Source organism: Euleptes europaea, chromosome 14, assembly GCF_029931775.1.
Source record: "Euleptes europaea isolate rEulEur1 chromosome 14, rEulEur1.hap1, whole genome shotgun sequence".
Taxonomy (NCBI): Eukaryota; Metazoa; Chordata; class Lepidosauria; order Squamata; family Sphaerodactylidae; genus Euleptes; species Euleptes europaea.
The window spans coordinates 17,168,402-17,190,236 of record NC_079325.1 but is presented as its reverse complement, the minus strand read 5'-3'; the positions used below and the strand labels follow the sequence as shown (position 1 = coordinate 17,190,236).

The 21,835-nt window shown below is 42.7% G+C and overlaps 1 protein-coding gene across 1 annotated transcript; it reads right to left on the bottom strand.

The window, feature by feature from the left end:
- Nucleotides 1-4,383: 4,383 nt before the first annotated feature.
- CCDC15 (coiled-coil domain containing 15) lies at nt 4,384-13,749 on the bottom strand. Its single transcript, XM_056860884.1, has 6 exons — nt 13,684-13,749; nt 11,979-12,095; nt 11,056-11,159; nt 7,562-7,744; nt 5,751-5,899; nt 4,384-4,521 (listed from the first exon to the last, which is right to left on the bottom strand). The coding sequence occupies exons 1-6, from the start codon at nt 13,747-13,749 to the stop codon at nt 4,400-4,402; spliced, it is 741 nt and encodes a 246-aa protein (XP_056716862.1). The 3' UTR covers nt 4,384-4,399.
- Nucleotides 13,750-21,835: the final 8,086 nt, after the last annotated feature.

Sequence of the window (21,835 nt, the reverse complement as noted above, 5' to 3'; positions counted from 1 at the left end):
GGTTTTCAAGACAAGAGACTTTCGGAGGTGGTTTGCCATTGCCTTCCTCCGCATCACTACCCTGGTACTCCTTGGTGGAAGCCCATCCAAATACTAACCAGGGCCAACGCCGCTGAGCTTCTGAGATTTGTCAAGATCAGGGTAGCTTAGGGCTATCCAGGTCAGGGTTCCCTCTTATGTTCCTGTAAACACATTAGTTAAAAGAAGCCTAACAGTGTTTCTGTTTCCTTAAGAAGGTGATTAGAATCTTTATGGTGAGGCAGTTAAACTAAGTTATGAGAGACAAGGACGTGAGAAAACCCAGGCTTTCAATTCCTTTTCAGTCATGAAGCCCACTGGGTGGCCTTTGGTTAGCCACAATTCTCCACTTAAATCTACCCTCACAGTCCTACTGGGTTGTTGTAAGAAAGTAATCATATCTAAGCCACCTTGACACATAAATAGAATCAGCACCAAAATTATCCATTGCCTGCCTATTAGGGTTTATCTATTGGCAGAAGAGAGGGGGAGGATGTCTCGTCAGCCAAAGAACACACATGACATGAGGGTATTGGGTTAAGGACTCACCAAATCACCTGGAGAAGACTCCAGGTGGTCTGCTTCAAACTGCAACCTCTTCTGCTTCAACTGCAATCCTCCATTTTCCAAATGGAGGCCCAGAAAATTTGTGTCCCTGACCCAATCTTTACCAAACTTGGGGGTTCTTGCAAGGAGATTCACCAGCAGCTATGTTGCAAATTCGGTGCCTCTACCTTAAAAAACCACCTCCCAGAGCCCCACAAAGCTTCCCCATAGAATATATCTGAAAATTTTCAGAAAAAAGTTTCTGGATTTACCAAAAAAAAATGGGGTATATTATACTTGAATTCAAAAATTGTCAACATTTTTAAGCACACACTCCTAGGCAACACTGATTGTGAGGACCAATAGGCTGATTCAGTATAAGTCAGCTTCATGTGTATATCTCCCTGGGAGATAAGCAATGGGAATGACAGATAAATCCCTAGATAAAGCTACTAGTTTGTTCTGAATATGAATCCCTTTATTGTGTTTTTTTCCAGTCATTTGCTTATGGAAGTTTAGGTTTTTCTACTGACCGATTGCTTTGGGAATCGTCTCTGTAGATGTTTATAATGGAGACTTGAAATACATTACAATGTCTTTAATGTGGGAAACAGATCTGGAGGTCTAACTTCAGAAATGGCTACCTGTGAATACTCTGAAGATATATCTTAAACATTTTTATTACTGATAAACTACAGCATATACAGCTCACTCCCTTAGATAAAATACTTTTGCTCTGAGCCTATCTTCCCATATTATGGAGTCTGTTCCAAACTCAAAAAATCTAGACTGAAGCAAAAAGGTACCCAAATTCCAGAAACGGAATTTCAGCATGTTGAAAGGTGATTTCTAAAAAAATGCTGGACTACCTTTCTAGGAAAAAGTGACTGAATGCAATCAGACCAGTGGACTGTCTTTAGTGAAAGCAGTCAACCCTAAATTGCAAAACTGCAAACAGCTGGGCAGCCAAACCTGTCAAACGTGGACAAAAGAGTGGTCATCCCTGATCTGATGACAGATAGGAATTCCTGCATGCTTGATAGCCTGTTTTTGGAGCTGTGGTCATTCATTAATTGTTTTTGATCAGTGTTGTTCTAATGTCGTTGCTTCTATTTTTATTGTATTGCTATGATTTGTCACCTTGAATGTTCCAAAGGGCAGAAAGGTGAAATACATATTGGTGGAAGGGAAGAAAATCACATTGTAATTTGCCCAAAGTGTATTGAGCATATCTTCATACCAGGGCAGACATACACTATTTTTGGTCTCTGCTTCACAATGAACAATTTCCTGGACCATTTATGGAAGCTGCTTGGATATGTTTAAGCGGGTGTGTGTGTGTTAGGGGGTGAAGGAGATAGTTCTCCAGTCACATGCTTCTACACACAGAAAACTTATTAGAAGAGAAGGGCCTCACTGTTACCAGAATCACTGCATGCAAGTCAAATGGCCATCTATAGAGATGAGGAAGAATACTGGCAGGCCTGGCCACCACCCAGAAAAGTTATCTCAGGTAAGCTGAGTTATAGGAGAGGGGCGTTTCTCAGAGAACAAAATATTCTCGTAATAAATCTGTCTACAAGCACAAACCTTCCATATACCTCCATCCTAAACATCTATGCAGCTGTGTGATTCATGCAGTCAACAAGGCATGATTTGTCCCTATGCCAAGTCTTTCAATATGACTGATACTAACTTAACCTTATTTACTTCAACAGCCCACCCAGAAGCACAATCTAAGCACATAATCATACTAAAAGCACCATTAGGGTTGGGGGATGGCTATACCCAAATTCAGACCTCAAGGGGGTCCTATCCAGCTCAGGGTCTCAGAGGTCAATAGTCTGAGTGTTAGAGCTTGAAATGCAGAAATTAAAACACATTGCTTTATTGACCAAGGAAATTCAGAGGGCTTCTACCAGGCCTGGCCAAACCAAACCAATCACAGGATTCAAAGCATATCTCTGAGCCCAAACAACGCTGTGAGGGCTAAACACACCTAGTCTACTGTGGTTTAGTCGGCAAGCAGGGATGTACGGTAATAACCAGAGTTATAAGCCTACTGATCAAAAGAGTTTTCAGCTAAACATTAGGAAGAACTTTCTAACAGTTAGAGTGGTACCTCAGTGGAACAGGCTTCCTCGGGAGGTGGTGGGCTCTCCTTCCCTGTAGGTTTTAAAGCAGAGGCTAAGTGGCCATCTGTCAGTAATACTGATTCCATGGCCTGAGGCAGATCATGAGAGGGAGGGCAAGAAGGTTTGCATCAGTGTTTGGTTCTCGTGGCCCTTTCTTGCATGCCCAGGGTAGTGCCAATCACCACTTCGGGGTCACGAAGCAATTTTCCTCCAGGCCAGATTGGCCAGGGATCCTGGAGGTGTTTTTTTTTTTTTTTTTGCCATCTTCTGGGCACGGAGTAGGGGTCACTGGGGGTATTGGGGGGAGGTAGTTGCGAATTTCCTGCATTGAGCAGGAGGTTGGACTAGATGACCTCGGTGGTACCTTCCAACTCTAAAATGTAACTTGGCCATCTCATAGAATCATAAAGGCAAATGAAAAACCTAGGTGAATTTAAACCTAGCAGCCATCTACAACAGTACAAATGCAAAATGCCTTATTCACACACTGCAGGAACCTACAACCATGATTTTTAAAAGAGACTTATATTTTATACGAATGCACCCCTTTATATAATAAAAACATTTATTGTTATTTGTAAAGAATTAAGTGCAGAGAAGTCTGCAGTCTAGTCAGACTGCTTACAAAGCATCACATGCAGAATCTAGATACGGCTGCTGTAATGCTACATGAAACACACAGTAACAGTTCACAGTGTATGCCAAGATTAAAAAAGGTTAAAACATATCAAAATGGGGTAGCCAGAGAATTATCACTTTGCATAGTGCCTGAAACAGCATGGTTTCTTGCAGCTGGGAAGTGTGTGGATCAGAAAAACACGGCAAAAAGTTCTGCTTTAGAATCTGTTAAAAAAAATTCCTCTTTATAAAAGTTAGAAAAAGTAATCTGTTCAGTAATTTTTTGGCCCCAGATATAGATTCAAGTTATAACAAAAGGAAAGGAAATTGTACCATTTCAACAGCCTTCCCTGCCCTCTTCACATATCCAAATCATGATCAACAGACTCTCTCTCCCATGGCTAATATCAAATAGGTCAGGATTTTGTTCAGTCCTACAGGTAGCTATTTTTTTAAAAAAAATCTTGGAATATGTGGTTGAAATACTTGGCTGAATTTCTTGGCTGATATTCCTTCTTGGCTGAAATGCGTGGCTGGTATTCCTTCATCAGCACATGGCCTTATGAGCATCATTGCTGGTGATGTTAGCTGTCCTTATGGAGCAATCTCATGACCTCTCTTCCTCCTCTAGACTGTAAGAATGCAACTGAGTAGCCTCGAGCTCAGACAAGGCCATTTCTAAGTAAAATGAGATGAGCAGAAAGGAGACGTTGCTGCTGCTTAGGCCTAAAAAAGCAAAACCGAAATCCTAGAGTCCAAGCCACCACATTTGATTGAATGTTCCTGCTGAGATGGACAGGTTTGTCCAGTCTTTGGTTGATCCATGGCTTCTTCCAAGGCTAATTCCTTGTGTGGTATGTATAGGAATTTATGGTTACAGTGGTATCTTGTAGGAGACCGAAACTGGTTCAGGAGGGCAAAGGGAGGACTACCATGAGGCAGGGTTCCTTTGCGGTTCATTTTAAGTGGAATTTAGGGTCAAACCCCAGTGGAAGTTTGTGTTCACAGAAGTTCACAGAAGCAGGTATTTGCAGAAGTCTTAACTGAACAGTCAGAGGGAGGGAGGGAAGCACCACCATCTTTTAAGAATTCTTTTCAGAACGAGCATGTACAGTAGCAAACGTGTGAACAGCGAGTCTGGTGTCTGAACCTCCATCAAAAACATTACAAGAGGAGATCACAGATCTCAAAGCGTGAGCATATGCTGAAAAGAGAAAGAATAGCATTATGTAACCTAGATACAATATTACTGTGCTGGAGTGAGCTGCAGGAAGAATTTTCTGCATTTGGGTTTTGCTTGTCAAGTCAGTAACAAAACAATGAATGTAGCTCCAGTTTTTGCCAAAGGCATGTTTTTTTCAAGTAGATAAAATATCCATAGGATTCAAAGCCACTGAACTATAATGCGAGTTCTGATGTGGTTTAATTGAGCAGCAGGAAAGCTTTTAGCATAACCAAGGAGAGGGTGCAGTTACTGAACAGACAACAGCTTGGGAGAGGCAAAGAATGAAGGTTAAAGGCTGTGTCAAATACAGTGTGCCTTTATCTCCTTTTATATTCCAGAATGAAGAAAGGCACACATTGTTTCAACCTCTGTATGGGATAAGACATATGCTTGGTTTCATATAAGAATCTTTGTCTATAACATACATTTGCAGATTTGTCTAACCACATTTTTAAGTGGTATGCAATTTAAGAGCAGTGTATCATGTTTGCTTATCACAAAACTAGTGAGTCTATGTTCAAAGCTCCCCCACTAACAAACCTAGGATGTTGAGTAACATAACAGGGAAGGAATTTGCCCCCACACATCTCAAGTCTGGAAGCTACAAAAAGAAACAAATACCTCTCATCCCACCCACTAGAAGCTGCTCCTGGTTCTCCCTGTAGTTTCAGAGCCTAAGAAACATGTTACATTTTTAAAAAGGTTTAGCTCTGGAACACTTGAGGGCTAGCAGCTTTAAAAAAATTGAACGGATAGTGCCAATTTTATACTTTGAGCAACTAGATTGCAGGAACCAAAATCAATCAATGGCTATGCAGGGAGTTTGTTTCTCCGAGTATAGAGAAAAAATATTTAAAATGTTACGTCTGTTGGAAGGAAGCGTAGTCTACCTAGAATAAAAACTGAATAGCATCTAACAAGCTCTCAAGGGGATTCATTATGAGTGGATAGTTTTCTGAGAACTTCTGTCCTCCAAGATACCAGTTGCTATCATCAAAGCCAACATGGTACAGTGAGCTAGGATCTGGGAGACCCATGTTCAAACCCCCACTTCAACAGGGAAGCTCACTGGGGTGATTGCTCTCAACCTAGTTTCTTCACAGGGGCTGCAATCTATCACGACAGGCCATTTCAAAGGGTACCAGTATCTAAATCCACACCAAATATGCAGAATATACTTGTAATCAGGGAGCAATACAGATACATACCTTTATGATTTTTATAAAACACACAATTATTGGCACAGCTATCAGGATGACAGTCCCAGAAATCTGACCCACAGAAGCACAAGGAAGGCAAGGTGATATTGTACATTTTGATTTTCTTCTCCATCTGGGCTCGTAATGCTTCTACATACCTGGGTGGGGAAAATACAAAACATTGTTGTGTGTGACAGGAGCAATTCAATGGCTTGGTGCCAAAATGGACTTGCCACACAACCCTTCTGTGTTGACCCTCACAGCCAAACAGGCCTGCAACCACCTCAAACTTGGCAGTGACTGGTTGGAACAGATGCAGGAGCTTTGTACTCCAATCAGTCACAGGGATACTGGTGGCTACTGGAGACTCACTGCATCTTTTGTAAACTTCAGACTCAGAATTATTAGCCTCACAGAGGAACCAAGCCTGCTGAAGGAAAATTAGCATGGCTTCTTTGAAAAAGTGGACAAACATGTAAATAACAGTGACCCAGTAGACATTGTATACTCGGACTTTCAAAAGGCTTTTGACAAGGTACTTCACCAAAGACTCCTAAGTAAGCTTATCAGTCATGGGATAAGAGGATGGGTTTTCTTCTGGATTAAAAATTGGTTAAATTATAGGAAGCAGAGAGTAGGAATAAATGACACTTCTCATAACGGAGGGATGTAAAGAGTGGAGTCGACACTGGGGCTGGTGCTATTTAGTTTGTTCATAAATTATCTGGAACTGGGGAGAGCAGTGTAGTGGACAAGTCTGCAAATAACACAAAATTATTCAGGATGGTGGAAACCAAGGATGAGTGTGAAGAGCTCCAGGAAGATCTTCACAAATTGGGTAAGTGGGGAACAATGGGACAAATGAAGTTCAGTGTAGGTTAGTGTATAGTGATGCACGATGGAACAAAAATCACAAATGCAAGTACATACTAACAGGCTCTAAACTTATTATTATTAGGGAGTGGATTATTAGGAAATGGACTGAAAATAAAACAGACAATATGTCCTTGTAAAGATCTATAATGCAGCCTCATTTGGAATACTGTGAGCAATTCCGGTCACTGTATTGCAAAAAGGACATTGCAGTGCTGGAAAAAGTTCAGAAGAGGGCAACCCAGATGATTAAAGGATAAGTGTACATTTCCTATGACAAAATGCTTGAGTCTGGGACTTCTCAGCATAGAAAAGAAACAAATAAAGGGGGGGAATGATAGAGGTTTACAGAATTATGCACAGGGTAAACAGAGCAGACAGGTCTTTTTCTCCCTCTCCCAAAATACTATACCTCAAGGACATTCAGTGAAGTTGACAGGTTGCAGATTCAGGACAGGCAAAAATAAATACCTTTACTCCACAAGTGATTAAAATGTGGCATTCACTGCCAGAGAGTGTAGTGATGGCCGCAGGCACAGTCAGCTTTAAAAGGTTATTAGATTCAGCTTCAAAAGGTGATTAGATAAGTCTATCAGTAGCTACTAGCCATAGTGACTAAGGGGAACCTCCACGTTCAGAAGCAGTAAACCTCCACATTCAGAAGCAGTAATACCACTGCCAGGAGGCAACATCAGGGGAAGGTCTCAGCTTCTATTCCCTGTTGTTGGACCTCCAGAGAAACTGGTTGGCCACTGTGTGACAGGATGCTGGACTAGATGGACCAATGGTCTGATCCAGCAGGACCTTATGTTCTTAATCCCAGATTTACCTGGGGTCTGGTGGGACTCAGCAAACTTTACTAGTACTGGGTCCCACAAGCGAAGTGCACTTCTGGATCTTGCAACTTAGGTAAGCAAAGAAAGCCCTGCTCAAACATTTCAGATCACCTTGCATATTCTTTGTGCCTCTGTCGTTTTTCTGCTATCTTTTTCTTTTCTTTCATGTCCTCTAGCTTAAGCTGTTGCAATTTTTCACAAGCTTTTTCACTAGAGTTAGGAACTTCATGGGAAGCGGCCTCCTGCATTTTCTGTTCCTCTGCAAGGCGCTGGTGCTCCTTTTCTTTCTTAATTCTGTGGACAGAAATGGAATTTAATTCAATCTTTCAAAGTGAAAAACGGTCAGATGCTTACAGACTAGGGCTGCGAGTTAGAAGGGCACAATTGTACTCAAATCTGTGAAATTCTCATGAAAAAGAAATGAGAAATGGTAAATGCTTGCTAAAAGGGGACTATAATTCCTCCTGTCTCAGCACTGTCAGTGGATGGGAAACATGGCAGCCCTTCCAAAGTATGATGCTGCACATGATTTAAGATTTTTTTTAATGTGCAGAAAGTGTACCTGCCCATGAACCCAGGTTATTTGTAGCTGTCTTGTTCTACCATTAGAGGTTTGAGAGGGGAATCAGTACATGGGATAAAGCTTTCATAGGGGCAGCACTAAGATTCTGGATCTACCCTGCTCTGTGGCTTCTAGCTTCACACGTGTAGTTGAAATCACCCCTTCCAGCAGGCATTTAGCAGCTCTTCATTTTAATCATCTCTCACCTGTCTGCATGTTTTGTTTTCTGCCATAATGCTTGTTTTTAAATTAAATATTAGTGCATAGGTTTGTTTTTTTTAAGTTGATTTGGAGAAAAAAAGCAGGACACACATTTTTAAAATAAACAGATTGCACTTTTCGTAACACCATCTTCTCCCCTCCTCTCTGGTGTTCTCCTGATCTTTTTCAGGTCAAAATGCACCAGGCTACGCCTCGTGAAACATCATGGGCTCCACAACAGGAAGCTGCAAGCTCAAATATCACTTTTATCACATTAATATTTTGCCTTTCTGCTATCATGGAACTGATGAATTAACAAGGTGGTTTCAAGCGGGTCACAGTCTCTTGACTTTGGCTCCCAATGTGCAACAAGGGGATAGTAACAATGGCCTACATTATATGTGTGTGTAAAGTGCCATCAAGTTGCAGCCGATTTATGGCAACCCAGTAGGGTTTTCAAGGCAAGAGACTAACAGAGGTGGTTTGCCATTGCCTGCCTCTGCATAACAACCCTGCTATTCCTTGGTAGTCTCCCATTCAAGTACTAACCAGGGCTGACCCTGCTTAGCTTTTGAGGTCTGATGAGATCAGGCTAGCCTGGGCCATCCAAGTCAGGGCAGCCTACGTTATAGGGTTGGTACAAAAACTACTGCAATCAGGCTGTTGAAGTAAAAGCACTCTATACATACAAACTTTAACTTACTGAAATCAGCAAGAAAGCCATTTGTCAGACCTCACTTTAAAGGAATGCAGATTGCTGCTTTTAAAAAGCTATTCACACACTATACAGAAAAGGCCTAGAATTTAAAGGAAAACATATTTGCTCAGTAGCAAAGACTATGGCCTTTCAATCCATCTTTCCCTCTCCCTGCAGTTATTTTGCAGATTAAGTATTTACATAGACTTTACTACATCCTTGTAACACTTCCTCCTGTAAAAGAACTATAGGAACAATGCCAAGTTAACCTTACACCGTACAGATTATAAACAAGCTTGCTCCCACAAATAGGAAGATTCCACAGCCAGTTGCCCATCGCATGCATCTGTTATGACAGCACATGAGGCTTCACGTGCTTCTGTATAAAGCATAGCTACATCTGGGTGCATGCTCCTTGACTAGTATCCTAAACTAAAGATTCTTCTGCCCCTTATATTTGATAAGAAACATAAGCCGTTAAATTCATCTGAAGAGAGTTCTGCTCTTTAAAAAGAAATTTGACAGTGGCTGACTAATGGCATGATTTCTAACATCAGAAAAACTGCTGAAGATCTGTTCAAGCACAGCACAAGCCAGAAGTTATCACCCCAAATCACCTCCGACCACTAAGCAATTTTTTATTTTAGTTATTTATTTACAAGTGCCTCCAATGGGAATTAAAAGGCTGCAGGGGGAAAGCTCACCACTATATGCGTGCTCACATGCCTGGCTATCTCCCAATTGTTTGAGGCTTCCTTTCAGAAGATATTGGCAACTCACTCATGTTGGAAGGGGCAAGGAGGAAAGGAAGGTTGCTGGGGTCAGGCAGCAAAGAGATAAATAAAAACATAACAGGCTCATAATGCAAATTCCCCTTGATTCGAGTATTCTTTTATTACAAGGTGATCCTCTTTGCCTTAAAATTAGTTCCCCATTTGCAATTAGAAATTAGATTAGAGGTCATGGGCCTACACGATCAACATTCATCAGCCTGGGCAGTGAGGCAAATGGCCACCACAGATACACCCTAGGAAGCTGATTACTTTAATCCCTTATTTAGTCTTGATGAAACTGTCTAGACTGCTGAAGTTGACTAAAGCTTCTCCATGCAGTGAGAAACTGAAGACACAGCTACTAAGGTTGTAAAAATGGTTTGCAAGACAGACTGAAAAGATATGATGATGCTATTCTGCTGTGATGCCTATTAACTTGACTCTTGTGATTTAGTAGAGTATCACTACTCTATATATCTGTCAAGAAACTGTAAGAGTCTCTTACAATTTCTTGTAGGAATTATTCTTGGTTCAAGCTTGGCCTTTGACCATGCCTGAATTAGGGTTGTAAAACTAGTATGCAAGGAGTGTGGGAATTGTTAAGGAGTATCCTTCCCCGCCTTGAGAGAAGCACAGCTGGAAGCAATTTTACTGCTCCCTTCAGGCCTCAAGGCCGCAGTGCTACGAGAATAACCCAGTACGTGTTGCTTCATCAAAATCACCTAGTTGAAAGGGAGGGTGATGGGCGAACAGCCGTCACCCATCATTATCCACTTGCTAAAGGTGGAGGTAATTTCTACCTTGTAAATAAGATCAGCTGGCAATAATCCATAGCGTGCAGGGATTGGAGTAAGGGCCCACCCATCCCTAGCTTGCAGGGAAATAAGACTACCCGAATGGGTTGGCCAAAGGGATAAGGGGAGGCGTGACTGGTGTGTGGTTGTCAAGGCAACAGGGAAAAGGGTAGCCCAGGGGTGCTCTTGGCCCCTGGTCTGAGGTGTCCCTAAAACAGGGTCTGGTGGCAGTACTACCTAGGGGAAGCTGAGTGGGTCTCAGCCCCCGAGCATTCTAACCCACGGCTTTTGCCTAAACTTGTGCGAGGAGGTGGAGTAAAACAAACCCCTTGCCAAAGTTTTGCCTTTTCCCTCTGTTTCTATTAAAAAGGCGAGAGACCTTGACAATATCGCAACAAAATAAATTTCTCTCTCCTCTATAGTGTTCAGCTCCTACAAATATTTTGCACTGGTGCCGTGCCCTTGGGTTCAGCAAACCCAATCCTGAGTAAACTGACAAAAAGGGAAAAATATATCGTAGTGCCTCAAAAGCCGCAGGTTAGGAGGCAGTGTAATAATATTTTAAAGAAACAAAGTACTTGTCCATTTTCTTCTGCCACTCCTTCTGTCTTTGCTGTTCCTTTACTTGTTCTCTTTCAATGTCCATGAAGAGGCGCCTGTATCGCAGGTACTGGTTTTGACGCTACAGGAAAGAGGACAATCTCAGAGCAATATTGGGCAAACTTTGGAACTGATGTTGAAAGAGATCACACTCTGGATGGTACACAGAGAAGTAGGGAGCCAAGAAAGAAAGATGTCACTCTTCTGGTTTAATTGATGCAGAATCTGGGAATATATTGTATAAGTTGCCTAGAGTGTTTTGCTTCCCTAATTGCAGTTTTATCCTCAGAGTACCCCATATATAAGACCTATCATACTACACACTTTTATGATTTAATATGAGCTTGCTTGTGCTTGAGACTTTCTATGTTCCATCACCAAAAGTGTATCTATAGAGCTCAAACTGGCTACATGTTGCAATTACTGTTATGTCATTATCGTTTATTGCAGCAGTTAAAATGGAGGGGGCATGAACCTCCCAGCAGAAGGCACTTCCCTCTGCTGGCCAGTGTATTTATCACAGTGCTGCACTTGGCCTTTACTCCCATTTAGGCAAGAAGCATGTTTCAAAGGTCTGGTTGCTTCTCCATTCTACTCTTGAAAGTAAAGAACCAAAAGCCTATACCAGGTGCTCACACCCATCTGAAGTACAGAACCAGAATGCATCACGATGCTTTGATGTTGCATTGCTGATTCGTTCAACAGACTGGAGAAGTTTTACAAGACTGAACACTAAGAAACTACATTTCTAGATGCTAATAAACAAACCCCTGCTCTGTGGCAAAACATCATCTGCCTTTCATTGCAACTGGAAAACCACGGTTTGTTCCCAGTCTGCAGCATAAGCACAAATAGCATTTATCAGTTTGGATGTAATGTGACTTCATCTAGCAGTCCATACCTCCTTCTTCAGTTGTTCTTCCTCTATTCCAGGCCACAGGACCAGGGGAGTTTGGGTTTCAGCACCAACTGCTGAAGTGCCAGCTGAACAGGAATACTTCATTATGTCACTACTAATCTGCAAGAAGGAAAGAGGAAGAAACAAAGCTGAGAAACTTTGAGGTACAACACTAAGAGGCTTACAATGAAGTTTAACTTACAGTACCTTGTTTTTCTCTTAAATGTTACCTGATGTTTTATATAACAAACAAGAAACAAATAATGTGTTTTTCACAGCTACCACGGGCATAAGCAAGCCAAAGGTAAGTATCATAGATGTCAGTGGAAAGCCTAAATTCAATAGGTCTTGACCTAGTCCCATATGGTTTGTAATATTTGAAATTTGTTCCATAAATGAACTGTTAATAAAAAAAATGAACAAGGTGATCTTTACATACTACACAGTACAAATACTGATGTATACACCTTTTTATTAAAAAGTTACTAAAACAGTACGCAAAACTTATGGAACGCAATGATTGCAATATACTATTTATATGTATCTAATTATTAGGTATGTATAATTCAACATAAATTTACATCCCTTATTTTACCCAGAGATTGTGCCCCCCCCCCAACCTCCTCCAGACTGAACATTCTCAAGTCCTCAGGCTTTCTTGTAGGGCTTGGTCTCCAGGCCCCCGATCATCGTCGCTCTCCTCTGCACCTGCTTCATTCTGTCCACATCCTTTTTGAAGTGAGGCTTCCAGAAATGCACACAGTACTCCAGGTGCAGCCTGATCAAAGTGGTGTATAGCAGGACTATGACATCTTGTGATTTGGATGTTATGCCTCTGTGGATACACCCCAAGACTGCATTAGCCTTTATTGCTGCGGCATCACACTGACTGCTCATATTTAGCTTACAGTCCTCCAGTACCCCAAGATCTTGTTCACAAACACACAGAAGTGTATCCCTCATCCTGTACACGTGCTTCACATTTGTTACCCAAATGTAGAACTCTGCACTTATCCTTGTTGAACTGCATCTTATTCATATCCACCCACTTTTCCAGTGTGTTCAGATCTCGATGAATTCTATTTCTGTCTTCTGGGGTGCTTACTACTACTCCCAAATTGGTGTCATCTGCAAATTTAATGAGTAGTCTCTCCACCCCCTCATCCAAAACATTTATAAAAATATTGAAAAGTACCGAGTCCTGTGTTCAGCCACTGGACGCCTCCCTCCAATCAGATGAAATGCCATTGACAACTATGCTTTTGATGCAGTTCTCCAACCTGTTCCCTGTCCAGCCCGCAGTACTCCAGTTTATCAGAATATCATGGTGAACCATGTCAAAATCTTTTCTGAAATCCAGGTAAATAACATTAATGGCATTCCCATGATCCAGTAAGCTCATCAGTCAATCAAAGGTAGAAATGAGGTTGGTCCGGCAGGACCTGTTGGGGATCACCAAGTTGTCCTCCAGATGCTTGTAGATTGACCCCTTTAAAACCTGCTCCAGTATTTTCCCTAGGACAGAGGTCAGACAGACTGGCCTATAGTTTCTTGGGTCATCCTTTCTCCCTTTTTTGAAGAATGGGATAACATTTGACCTCCTCTAGTCCTGCAGCACATCTCCTGTCCACCAAGAGGTCTGGATGATAATGGACAACAGCTCTGCAAGCTCTTTAGAAAGTTCTTTTGAGTACTCTTGGGTGCATACTATCTGGCCTGGGGATTTGTACTCACCCAATGCAGCCAGGTACTTTTCAACAACCTCTCTGTCCATGTCAATCAGCAGTCCAGATACCGTTCCACACCTACTACTATCTTAGATGAACCTGTTCTCTTCTTCAGGGAAAACACTGAGACAAAATAGGCATTGAGCCTTTCTGCTTTCTCTCTGTCAGAGTTTCTCCATTTTCACCCCACAGTGGGCCTGTCACTTCTTTTACCTTGCATTTGCTCCTCAAATATCTGAAGAAGCTTTTCTTTTTGTAGCAAGGCTCCCTGGCCAGCTTCAGCTCATTCTGAGCTTTGGCCTCTCTGATGGCTGACTTACAGTGTCCAGCAACCCACAGATACTCTTTGTTAGAGATATAGCCTTCCCTCCATTTCTTGACTATTTCCTTTTTGTTCCTTAGCTCATCATGGAGTTCTTTGTTCATCCACATTGGTTTCTTGGATCCCACCATGTTTCCATTTTGCTGGAATAGCAATGGCTTGCGCTTGCAATAGCTCTGGTTTTAGGAGAGCCCACCCTTCACTTGCTCCTTTCCCTTCCAACATTTTTGACAATGGAATGACTCTCTCATGCCTCATTAAAGTCTGCCCTACTAAAATCTAAAATATACATTTGGCTACAAACTTTCTTGGCCGCCCACAGCAAACGAATTCTAGGAGGAAATGGTCACTTCCCCCTAAAGTCCCCACCATCTTACCCCATCTACCAATTCTTGTCTGTTGGTTAATATTAAGTTGGAACATGGCCGAGCCCCTCTTAGCTTCCTCCGCCATTTGAATAAGGAAGTTGTCGACCAGGCAGGTCAGGAAGTTGTGTGACTCTGGATGCTTAGCAGAGTCTCCCAGCACACGTTAGGGAAATTGAAGTCACCCATAACTACAAGGCCATGTTGCTTGGATACACTGTCAAACTGCTCAAAGAGGGCAGCATCCACCTCCCAACCCTGATCAGGTCATCTGTAAAGACCCCAACACGGTATTATTTGTCCTTCCTTCCCTTACCAGTACCCAAATACTTTCCACTGGCCTGTCACCTGCAATCCTGCCTTGCCTCTCTTAAAAGGTGTGAGTGTGTGTGGGGGGGAGAAGAATGTGGGTGATCTTCTAGTTACTTCAATTTGTACCCCCAACTACCACTTGAACTGAAAATGCAGAAAGCAGCTTAACATTTAGCCGAGATAAAAGCCATTAAAAAAAAACTTGCATTCCTCTGACATCAGATCTAAAGAAACCAACAATTCTTCCAAAGTATTTGTGGAGAGCAAATACGAATCTTAAATTAGAACAAGTGTGGTGTCAGAGAAGGCTTACCTTTTTAAGCTGTACTGTATAGTAGCAGTCCTTGCCGCCTTGCTCTTGTTTCTGAATTTCCTGCTCTTGCAGTTCTGATGCAAGATCATGGTATCCCACCAGAGGAGACTCCCTGGGATGACCCTCTCCTGTATTTATTGCGGTTGTTGTGTTGGATTTTGCCTTCTAAAGAAAAAACAACAACGGAAGTAATCTTTTAAAACCAGCGCTTTGGGTGAACAGAACAGGAATGATGGTTGTTGGAGATCAAAACAGGATTACGAAACAAAGAACCCAACTGGCCTCCCTGTGACACCTATACAACCCTCCCCCGCTGCTTCTGCATGGAAAATCAAGTTCCCATCAAATCCCTATGAAGTAAGGGGACAGAATCTTTTGCAGCAAAACATAGGTGGGTGAGGAAAGCTGAAACCTTCACTCAAACCATACTGCCACCTCTTTTTAAAAAGTTACTTTAACTATAGGTGTTTGTGTCTTAGCGGGGTTCCAGCCCCCTGCTAGCCCCCCCCATTAAGAGTCATTTTTAAAATACTGTTTGTGGGGAAGGGAAGTGTGCATGGGGAGAAACCATACAGCTCTTCTATTCCCACCTATGCTATGCTTTAGGTCCCCACTACTCCAACCCACAGGTTTGACCTGTGTTGCGCTGTACCACTGTCAAATCTAATTGCATCTTTCTACAATTTTCAGAATGAAAAGGCTTCATTTTCTAAAGGGCAAATTCATCAGCTGTAATTACCATGTAACAATTGCAACTTTTCACCTGATTACTTAATGCTGTAAACCATATCATCCATTGTAAGATAATGCTCTTATCACTTCCAGTAGCTACGTAATGGGGAAGATAAGGCCAACAAACCTAGCATCATTTAAGTGGACTGTGTGGACTCCACAGCAATCTTAAACAGGTCCACTCAGAATCTGATTCAGGTCTACTGAATGGGGCTTAATACGAGAAAGTGTTCTTAGGAATCTCTAGTAAAGAACTAATAGCACATGACTTGGTCTCTCAGCCAGCATTACTACTTTTATTTTCAACAGCAAGTTGATTAAAGTTAGAGCTTTCACAATATTAATCTAGGCTCTTGCTACTTAACTACACTGAAATTACAGAAAGGGTAGAATCCATTTTATTCTTCCATTGCTGAAATTCATGGCAGACAATCTAGCTCAAGCTCACAGAAGAACACAACAGCAGAATGTTTTGAAGCACAAGAGCAAAGCTGGAAGTAAATCTGCAGGCTGAAACTCACAGATCACACCTCTACATTTTAACAGTTCAGCAGCAGTGAGAGAATGCAATCACAGCTTCTCTAGTCCCACAAACCAGTCTACTGCACCTGCTGTTGGGCAAAAGAAGAGATTTTTGTGATTAAGTAGGCATGAGGGAAGAGTTATTTATAAGCTCCATATTCTTTTTCTAAAAGATCATGGTGATTAAAAAAAAAAGAACAGCTGGATAGCAACCACACCCTCATGTACACATTTACAGATGCAATCAGGCAAGCAAAACACTTATTCTCCTTGGTAGCGTGTCAGATTAGTCAGCTTCCATTTGCCCAAGCAGAGCTTCTCATGAAATATCTGCTTCACCATTCTTGTACAACACTGTAGCATTGATATGCCAATCAATCTTCTATTGATTTGACAAAAAGCTAGGGAAGAGTAGCTTACAAAAACAGAGTGCAGATTCTAACATGATAGCTATCAAAGAATACTGCGAAGCTGCATAAGTTGTAACAGCAAGAACACATTTTCACCCAACCCTAAAAACTCATTTTGTTCTAACAGCCTGATCTGAAATATGATTACTTTGGAAGTAAGTCTTAGTGAGTTTGTTGGGACTGCTTCCTTGTCAGTATGCTTAGAACTGAATTCTAGATCATGCTTTACAGCTGGCCAAGCAAGAAAAGGCTTGCCTCCTTCCATACAAGTCTGCCTGGCTGTTACGATCACTGCTAGGGAATCATTGCACCTCCTTCTTCAAAAGCAACATTGGTGGCCACAAGAGACAGGACATTTCCTATGGATGGCACCTTGTCTATGGAACTCCCTCCCTGCATTCATTTGCCTGGCATCATTGTTCTGCGTTTTTGGCAACAGGTGAAAACATTTTTTATTTTCTCAGGCATTTGGAGATAGTGTTTTACCCAGCTCTTAACTGCTATTTTCTTTTCTAATAGATATATTCTCAGTTGCTTATTACTAATTGTTGTAGAATTTCCAATAATTCTATTAGTTTTGGAGTTTACTTATTTTATTGTTTTTTTCTTAAATCATGGAGACAACCTAACACTGTCCTAAAGAGTTAAATAGTAAATGAACACTGGCAGCACACAGCAAAATAACTGAACCTTTCCTCTGGAATTCACCTGTGTATTCGGATGGTTTCCCCAGGAACCTCCTGGCAATTCTGATGAAGGTTCTCCTTTCGACACAGTCTTGCAAGAAGCCAGCCTGGAACGAACCTGCTGCACTGTGTTTCTTACCTGCCAAAGTGAGATGTTCACTTTATTTATAGAAATATTTGTATCCCACCTTTAAAAAAAAGAACCTCTCTGGAAAACATTCTGCAGGAAAGAACATGTAATATCTGCACAGTATGCACAGAAAACACAGCTTTAAGGGAGAAAGCACATTTGCCAAATATCTCCCATGTACTGTCAACTGGAAGACAGCAGTACAGTGTTACTGAGATTGCAAGCAAAGTTCTCATTACCTTCACTGAAAGCAGACACTCACACTTTTGGCTTGTTCTAAGAACTGCGCCTCTGGCGTTTCTCTTCCCCACTGCTGCGTGTTACTGGGTTGCTGAACACCAGCAGAACTGCAAATGGCAGAATTTGTGTTGCATCTGTATGAACATGTGCTTTTCTTGGGAGTCAGCTGCAGTGCAGAATCTGAAAATCCTATCACAACAGAGCCTTCTTTTACAGCCTGAAGAGGAAACAAATACATTAAGCATGAAAAGAAGTGCAGCTCCAACTGCAACTATTGTAAGTTTTTCAGCATTTGACTAACTGGCCTTTCAATGAAAGGTCGTATATGTGCAGTAAAGAGAAATGGATCTGGAAATTAGGAAATGCCGGCTTACTGCTTCATATGATTTTTGAAGCTGCTGTTTTTTTCTCTGCTTAACATGCTGGTTCACTCTGTGTTTGACCTGTTCTTGAAAGTGTTTCAGAACCTTTTCTTTTTCCTTTTGTTGCTCTTTGTATTCCTCTTCAATTACAGCTGCTGAAGCCTTAAAAAAAAAAGACTTAAAATTTATTTATTCCTCTTTGTGAATCTGTCTGAGGTGGCTTACAAACTAAAAATAACAACAACACCTTAAAGGATATTAATTAAAATCCACCATTTAAAAACCATAGCCCAGCATAAAAACACAGACCATAAAAACAAACAACTAACAGGTTAAAATAACAGTTTCTAGACTGAAGTAGTGTTTAAAAAATCAACCCCTTAATTAAAAGCTTGGGTGAACAGAAATGTTTTGGACTAAAAGAAAGCAACATAGGTGCCAGATGAGCCTCAAAGAGAAGGGCATTCCACAAGCAAGGTGCCACTACTGAGAAAGCCCTGTCTCTGGTTGCTACCTGCCTCACCCCTGAAGGCAAGGACACAGAGAGCGGGCTTGTAAGGCAGAACTTAACTAGCAGGTTGGCCAATATGGGAGAAGATGGTTTTTCAAGTACCCTGGCTCCAAGCTGTTTAAGGTTTTAAAGATAAGAACCAGCACTCTGAATTGTGCCTGAAAACAAATGAGCACCCAATGTAAATCTTTCAGCACTGAGGTGATATATCCTGCCCCTAACAATAGCCTAGCTGCTGGCGTTTTGAATGAAGTTTCTAGACCATTTTCAAAGATGGCCTCATATAAACTGCCTTACAGTAATCTAACCTGAACATAATCAAAGCGATGATCACTGTAGCCAAATCACACTTTTCGAGGAATATCTATAGCTGGCTAAAGCTCATAAAAGCCACTATGTGCTACAGAGAAGATCTGGGCCTCCAACTGTAGGCCAGGATCCAGCAGTACCCTCAAGCTATGAACCTGCTCCTTCAAAGTGAGCGCAACCCCCTCCATGAGAAGGACCGATGGGATGAGACTGTCTAAGGCAGCTCCATAGCTGTGGGTGTTCAGAGAATATAAATTTTATTTATACCTTGCCTTCCCCCGCGGGGCAGGACCAGGCTCAGGCCGGCTAAACCCATAGATATATATACATAATGATACAAAAATTTAAAATACAGTTAAAACAACGCTAAATCAGTACATTTTCCTATGGATGGTGATGTGTCCCCCCATTAACATAGAGTCCAATGGAGTAAGTGAGGACAAGGAGGCTGGTGTGAGCTTTTCGGCTTGCTATATTGGCCAGGGGCCATTGACAAGCAGCTTCTGTGGGTATGCGTGTAGCATGACTGTCTGAATGAGATTACTCAATCACAACAATAGCGCCACAACCTCTATTTTACTATAGGGAGAGATGGTTCTGCAAAGTGCCATGACCCAACCTCTGATACTCGGAACACTGCAATAAAAGCAAAACATAATTTCTCAGTACTCACAAAAGCTAGGCTTTCCTCTTCATCCTCTGGGGCACCCTCCACCCAAGCCCCAACAGGTGCCACGGGCTGGCTCCTCTCCGCTAAAAACTTCCACTTCGCTGCTGCTGACAGAGGCCTCACATTTTCACAAAGAGGTAGCTCTCTAGTTGTCCTCCAGTGATGAAGTTGCAGTTGCTGCTTCTTGGGGGGTAACATCTCAGACACTTTCTCACTTTCAGAGCCAGAACTCCTAGACAGCGCCTCTGTACAAAATACAAGAGCAGGTTGAGGGCCCTGAATTTATATATATATATATATATAATTCAGGTGTGTGTGTATATATATAAATGTATATATACACACACACATATATATACATATATATACACACACACACACACACACACATATATATACACACACACACAAACATAATAATATATATATGCGCACACACAGCAACCTAGGCACAGTGAGTAATACACCACTACTGACAGTGTAATTCTAAACATATCTACTCAGAATCCTACTCAGGTCTATTCAATGAAAGTATTGTTCAGGGTGCTCTGTGAATCTGTGGATGCTATCCACTGCACAACGGGGCCTGCTCCACCATCTTTAACAGAAACTTACCATGCAGAAAACAACTCTGGCAGAAATCTACCAATTGTATTGGGGAATTTAGCGCAGCCTTCATGGTCCCTGCATTCTCCATTTCATCCTCACAACAACTCTATGAGGTGGATCATGCGGGGAGGCAGTGGCGCGTCTAACAGTCTTCACTAAGCTTCAAGGCAGAAGGGATTTGCGTCCAGGCCACCCAGTCCAAATTCTACTCCACGCTGGCTCCCCACAGCCACCTGCGGTTCGCCCAGCAGGGAGTTTTTAATCTCACCTGCCAAGACACGGACTCCCAAGAGCCTTCGTCTGGGAGTGCGGCTTTTGTCCCTTTTACTTGCACACCCACCGGCAAGGCAGTTTCCATCAAGTCACTCCTTCCCACTAAAGAACCAGGCTTCGTCCTCCCCAAAAGGCCTCGCTAACCGCTGCCATGGCAACCGCCGGCACCGATATCTACCGTTTAACGTCAGCGGCGGCCGCTGCCATGGCAACCATCTCCGTCAGGCCTCGGCCACGCGCAGCCTCACCCAATCGTTAAAGGAGGAGGAGGAGGGGGGGGAATCAAACTCTGCCAACCGCCGCTTTGAAATCACGCGCCCAGAACGACACACTTCCGCAAGGGAGCGCTCTGATCCCGCCCTCCTTTTTCTCAGCCGCCAATGCAGCGGAAGAAGCTGCGATGGCGTCATCGTCAGAAGGCTGCCGTCTCGCGCGAGACGCTGGGTGTTTAGCCACGCCCTTTCAACGATCGTCACGCCCATCGAGTATATAAGTGGGAGGTGTTCGCCGTTAGGGACATACAGAAAAAGAAGAGTTGGTTTTTATAGGCTGACTTCCTCTGCCACTTCAGGAAGAATCAAACCAGCTTACAATCACCTTCCCTTCCCCACAACAGACACCCTGTGAAGTAGGTGGGGCTGAGAGAGCTCTAAGAGAGATGTGACTGGCCCAAGGTCACCCAGCTGGCTTCGTGTGTAGGAGTAGGGAAACAAATCCAGTTCACCAGATTAGCCTCCGCCGCTCATGTGGAGGAACTGGGAATCAAACCTGGTTCTTCAGATCAGAGTCCACCACTCCACAATACCGCTCTTAACCACTACTCTACGCTGGATCAGACCAAGGCCCATCAAGTCCAGCAGTCTGTTCACACAGCGGCCAACCAGGTGCCTCTAGGAAGCCACAAGCAAGACGACTGTAGCAGCATTCCCCTGTCTGCGTTCCACAGCACCTAAGATAACAGGCATGCTTCTCTAATCCTGTGAAGAATAGGTATGCATTAATTAATGATCCATTTTGACTAATACCCATGGATGGCCCTATCCACCATGAACATGTCTACTCCCCTCTTAAAGCCTTCCAAGTTGGCCGCCATCACCACATCCTGGGGCAGTTGGATTGCCAACCTCCAGGTGGTGGCTGGAGATCTCCGCTGTTACAACTGATCTCCAGGTGGCATTGACGTCCCTCCCCTCTCCAAACCTCGCCTTCCTCAGGATCCACCCCCAAAATCTCCAGGTTTTCCCCAACCTGGAGCTGGCAACCCTATGGGGGGAGTTCCACAGTGTGTTGGGGGGGCAGTAGGGTGTATGATTGCTAAGGGATAGAAGCTGGCGGGGGTTGTTTTATGAACATTGCTTTGTACGTCA